The 5597-nt window shown below is 66.2% G+C and overlaps 1 protein-coding gene across 1 annotated transcript in view; it reads left to right on the forward strand.

Annotated features, from left to right (window-relative positions):
- The window catches only part of YJU2 (YJU2 splicing factor homolog), a 7764-nt gene extending 3830 nt beyond the window's left edge, over window positions 1-3934 (forward strand). The window contains exons 7-8 of the mRNA XM_027706102.1: window positions 1750-1903; window positions 3050-3934. Coding sequence (XP_027561903.1) covers window positions 1750-1903; window positions 3050-3135 — 240 coding nt within the window. The 3' untranslated portion in view covers window positions 3136-3934. The remainder of the gene's footprint in view (window positions 1-1749; window positions 1904-3049) is intronic.
- Window positions 3935-5597: the final 1663 nt, after the last annotated feature.

Below are 5597 nucleotides of genomic sequence, written 5' to 3' on the forward strand. Positions count from 1 at the left end.
TGGAGCCCAGATCCAGCTGGGATCCATCATCCTGGAGCCCAGATCCAACTGGGATCCATCATCCTGGAGCCCAGATCCAGCCAGGATCCTTCATCCTCGAGACCAAATCCAGCCCAGATCCCCCATCCTGGAGACCAAATCCAGCCCAGATCCACCATCCTGGAGACCAAATCCAGCCCCAATCCCGTGTCCTGGAGCCCAAATCCAGCCCCAATCCAGTGTCCCGGCACTGCCGTGTCCCTGTTCCCAGTGCCCCTGGAACCCAAATCCAGCCCAAATCCCATGTCCTGGAGCCCAGATCCAGCCCCAATCCCGTGTCCCTGCTCCCAGTGCCCCTGGAGCCCAACTCCAGCCCCAATCCCGTGTCCCAGCGCTGCCGTGTCCCTGCTCCCGGTGCCCCTGGAGCCCGTCACGGATGAGCAGCTCCCAAAGCCGTGTCCCTGTGCACTGGGCTGGAAGGAGCCCGGGGATCCGGGGGGTGATTTTAGGCCGTGGCTGCTGACAAAGGCAGGCAGGGAGAGCTGCCCCCCACCCTCCCTTCCCTTCCCTTCCCTTTCCAGCTCAGGCCGTGCCCCGGTGCTGCTCCGGGCGGGATTTCAGCCCTCGGGGGACAACGGACAGCCCCTCCCTGGGATGTGTTTTGGCAAAAGAGGCCGAACAAAAGAGCTTTGAGTGGCCGGGTTGTGAGGGAGGGATTATCCCCGGAGCCAGGCCCCTGCCCTGCTGCTCCCTGGCTGCAGGGCCCCGTGTCTGCCCGCAGCAATCAAAGCTGCTGCGGCTTTAAGCCGGGTTTGGGGTTAATCCCAGCCGTGTTCCCTGGCCCAGCACTAATCCCAGAGCCCAGGGGGGGTTGGATTCGTTGGATTCAGTGCCTGGACCACCTGCAGGCAGCAGGGCAGGGATGGTGCAGCCCCTGGGGCTGCTCCTGCCCTTCCAGGGAGCTGATGGAAAAGGGGGAGAGCAACTTTGGCAGGGGGAGAGAGTGATAGGACACGGGGAGGGGGTGGGTTTGGACTAAAAGAGGGCAGGGGTAGGTGGGATATTGGGAAGGAATTCCTGACTGGGAGAGTGGGGAGGGGCTGGGATGGATTTCCCAGAGAAGCTGTGGCTGCCCCATCCCTGGAAGTGTCCAAGGGCAGGTTGGAGAAGAAAAGGCTCCAGGGAGACCTGAGAGCCCCTTCCAGGGCCTGAAGAGGCTCCAGGAGAGCTGGAGAGGGATTTGGGATAAGGGCTGGAGGGACAGGACACAGGGAATGGCTTCAAAGTGAAAGAAGGGAAATTTAGGTGGGATATTGGGAAGGAATTCCTGCCTCTGAGGGTGGGGAGGGGCTGGGATGGAATTCCCAGAGCAGCTGTGGCTGCCCCATCCCTGGGAGTGTCCAAGACCAGGTTGGAGCACCCTGGACTAGCGGGAGGTGTCCCTGCCCATGGCAGGGGGTAGCACTGGATGGGCTTTAAAGTCCTTCAAACCCAAAGCAGTCTGGAATCCTTTTATCTGGAATTCTTTTATCTGCCTCCTCAGCATCCCAGGGCCATCCCAAGGCTGCACAAGGCCGGGCTTCAATCCCAGACAGCAGGACATTGATCTCCAAGGGCTGTTTTGGCTCCAGGGCTCTGTTTATCCGGCCTGTCCCGGGTGCTGCAGGGGGACAATCCCCCCCCCTTGGCCTCTCCCTCACGTCTCCCGCTTTTCCTGCTGCTGTTTTTCCCCTTTCCTCCCCCTGACCCCCCTCCCCTGTCTCCCTGCAGGACCCTCAGCCCCAGAGCAAGAAGCTGAGGACGGAGAGCTGGGAGAGGAGCGTGGGCAAACTCAACAGCAAGGCCCAGCTGGCTGGGCTGGTGTCCCTGAGGAAGCAGAAGGCGAATCCAGGCCTGGAAAACGGGATGAAGAGCCAAGGCACCGGTACCTGCCCCGGGCTGGGCCCTCAGGAGGGGCTCTGGCAGCTCCCAGGGGGGGTTTGACTCCGTTTTCAGAGCCTGGAGTGAAGCTCTTGGTGGGAGAACCGGGGGCTGTCCGTGCTTCCAAGAGTTTTCCCGGCTCCTTCCAGGTTCCTGGCGCCGAGCCACGGCCTTGGGGACTGATTGTTGGGACCCTGGGAGCGTCACAACAGCAGGATAAGGGCTGGGAGAGCGGGAGGGTTGCTTTGGTTCGGGGGCCTGCTGATAAATCCCGGGAAAACGGGGGAGTCGGGAAGCTTTGGGGAACAGAAAATGGGCTGAGAGGCTTCCCAGCACCCAGAGAGCCAGAGGATCCCTGGATTTGGGGAAGGATGGGGTGGATTCATCAGTGCTGGGCTGGGTGATCCTGAGCCTTTGGCTTAGGGAGTCCCTGTGGGGGATCCCTGAGGGGGGATCAGCTCTGGGGGGATCCCTGAGGGGAGATTTGGGGGATCTGAGGGGGATCAGCTCTTGGGGGATCCCTGAGGGGAGTTCAGCTGTCTGTGGGATCCCTGAGGGGGGATCAGCTCTTGAGGGAGATCAGCTCTTGAGGGGATCCCTGAGGGGGGATCAGCTCTCTGGGGGATCCCTGAGGGGGGATCAGCTCTCTGGGGGATCCCTGGGGAAGGACAGGTCTTGGAGTTGTCCCATTTTTCCCCACATTTTCCCAGCCACCTGCTCCTGGCTGCTGGCAGGGGCTGTGCAGCCAAATCCTGCTGGAGCAGCTCCTGCCCCTCAAGGATTCGGGATCTCTGCACTGGAAGCTGGAATGGTGGGAGCCAAGAGCTGGCCCCGATCCCCCTTTTCCAGTGGCTGGAATCTCCTTTGGTGGGGGGCTGTGGAGGGAGAAGGGGGTTCACAGACCTTGGGCCAACATTGAGGGGTGTGGGGGCTCCGTGCCCACCTGATTTATCCCTGTAATTCCCGTCAGGATCAGGCCTGGGGTGAGTCCCTGGCTGGAGCCTCCGGGATGAGGCCGAACAGGCCGGTGTTCCCACACGTGGGATTTGCCATGAGGGGGCTGTCCCTGCTGCTCTCTGCTCTCTCCCTCCTCTCCCAGGCTCCAGGGGGGCTGTCCCTCATGGTCTTCCCTCTCTCCCTGCTCTTCCAGGCTCGATTCCCACCCCGACCAGCACCTCCACGTCCTCCCTCGGCTTGTTGGGGGCCTACTCGGACAGCGAGGACAGCGAGGACTGAGGAGCCACCTCGGCAGGATGGGGATGTTCCTGGATGGCAGGAGCTGCCCCTGCAGCCCCACGTGGAGCTGGAAGCACAGCCTGGGCTCAGGGAATTCCAGGCCAGCTGGTGTTCCCAAATCCTGACCCGCAGTGCCCGCCCTGGCTGCTGGCACATGGAGGAGCTGCTCCCGTGGGAAGGGGGTTTCCCTGGAGCAGGGATCCCGTGGGAAAACTCTGTGCCCAATCCCAGCATCCAGCCAGCCCAGGGTGTGTCCCAGCCCTGCTCCCAGGACGTGTTGGGAAGCACAGGGCTCTGCTGTCTCCATCCTGGGGGTGCCCAGGCCCTGTTTTGGGGGCTCACTGACCCTCCCACAGCAGTGAAGGGACCTCGGAGCCGCCCTTCCCACGGGGATGCGGAGGCAAGGTGGGCACTCACCCCTCTGCCACCTCAGGAGGGCCCACCACCCCTTTTCTATCCCTGGATCCCAAATCCAGAATCCTGGAGCTGTGGTGTCCCTGCTCCAAGTGACCCACCACTCCTTTTCTGTCCCTGGAGCCCAAATCCAGAGTCCTGGAGCTGTGGTGTCCCTGCTCCAAGTGACCCTGGACTTTTCCATCTCCTGGGGGACTCAGATCCCACCTTTGTGACTGGGTCCTGCCCCCCAGCCCCACGCTGTGGGGTTGGGGGTGTCCTGCCAGCACCCCCCTCCCCTCCCCGAGCCTCCCCCCCGATGTCCCCAGGAGCTCGGTGACAAACCCCTCCCCGCCCTTCCCCGGCTCCAGCAGCCACAACTCCGGAATAAATTGGATTTGTCAGAGCCAGTTGCTTCCTGATCTTCCAGAGGGTGATTTGTACGTGGGCACCGGGGCGGGTCCTGCCCCTGGGGACCCCCCACCCACCCAACCGGGGGCTCCCTTCATCATGGCACCCCTTTGCTAATTGCTGAGCGCTAATTAACTCGCTCTCAGAGGGCTCTGGTGGGGGCTGGGGGGCCGGGGGGGGGGCACTGGGGGGGCTGGGGGGCATCACAGAGAGCCGGGGAGAAAGGCAGCCCCCCCCATCCCAATTAGCATTCCGGGCACATTCCCTGTAATTGGCCTCTTCAAACATTAATGAGCTTTGGGCTCAGCCCTGAGCTTTGGGGGGGTCAGGACTTGGGGGTCCCTGGCTGTGTGTCCCCCCCTCCCAGATTCCCAGACATGTCCTGCTCCCCCCCACCCCTCCCAGCACCCCCTGGCACCGTGTGGGACCCCCGGGGAGGGACCTTTGTTCTGGGGACAATACAGGGGGCATGGCCGGGGGGGGTTCCCCAAACCTCTGACCCCCCCCAGTGTGGTGTCTGAGCCCCCCCCCAAACCCCGGGGCAGAGGGGGCGGCAGAGCCCCCCGTGCCCCCCCTGATGAGCTCCCAGGAGGGTAGGGGGGGTGGCCCTGCCATTGGGGGGGCTCCCTGTGCCCCCCAAACCCCCCGGGCTCGGTGCCCCCCACCAGGAGCCGGGGCAGCCCCGGGAGCCCGGAGGGGCCGGTGGGGGGGGTCCCTATGCGGGGGTCCCGGTGACCCCCCACTTATCCCACTGTCACACGGCGGGGGGGTCTTTCCCAGTGCCACTCGGGGGTCACACTGACACTCGGGGGTCCCGCTGCCCCTCATCACTCGATCGGGGGGGGGTCACCCGTCCCCTCCCGGGGCTGCTCCGCGGGGTCCCGGTGACCCCCCCCACTCTTCCCCACTGTCACACGGGGGGGGAGGCTTTCCCGGTGCCACCTGGGGGTCACGCTGCCACTCGGGGGTCTCGGTGCCACTCGGGGGTCCCGCTGCCCCCCATCACTCGGGGGTGAGGGGCAATCACCCGTCGCGTCCCCCCGTGTCCCCCCCCGGTGATCTCTCGCCCCCCCCCTCCCCGTGCCGGTGCCCCCGGCGAGGCGGGGGCTGGGGGTGGGCTCGGGGGGGGCCGGGGGTGGGCTCGGGGGGGGCTCGGGGGGCTCCGGTCCGCGCAGCGCGGCGGCGGCGACACAAAGCGGCTCCGGCGGCGGCGGCGGCGGCGGCGGCGCGGGGGGGTCCCGGTGGGTGCCGGGGGGGTCCCGGGGCGGTGCCGGGGGGGTCCCGCTGCCGCTCCCCCCCCGCCATGGCCAAGTGGCTCCGGGAGTACCTGGGCCGGGGGGCCCGGCGCTCCCCCCCCCGCCCGCCACAGCCCGACTACAGCGGCACCGGCACCGGGGGTCCCCCCGGAGCCCCCCCCGCCCTCCGCGGCCCCGCAGCCTCCCCCCCGGCACCGCCTGGTGCGGGTGGGGGGCGCGGGGCCGGGGGGCGGCATCCGCAGGATGGAGCAGGTAGGACCGGGGGGGCACCGGGGGGGTCCGGAGGGAAGCGGCGGCACCGGGGAGGGAGGTGAAAGGATGGGGGGCAGTGGGACAGCGAGGGGGGGCTGGGGAGCGAAAATGGGGGGCACCGGGAGCACCGGGAGCGGGGAAACCGGGGGG

The sequence above is a fragment of the Neopelma chrysocephalum genome, unplaced genomic scaffold (genome assembly GCF_003984885.1).
Source record: "Neopelma chrysocephalum unplaced genomic scaffold, ASM398488v2 Primary Assembly neopelma1_363, whole genome shotgun sequence".
NCBI lineage: Eukaryota > Metazoa > Chordata > Aves > Passeriformes > Pipridae > Neopelma > Neopelma chrysocephalum.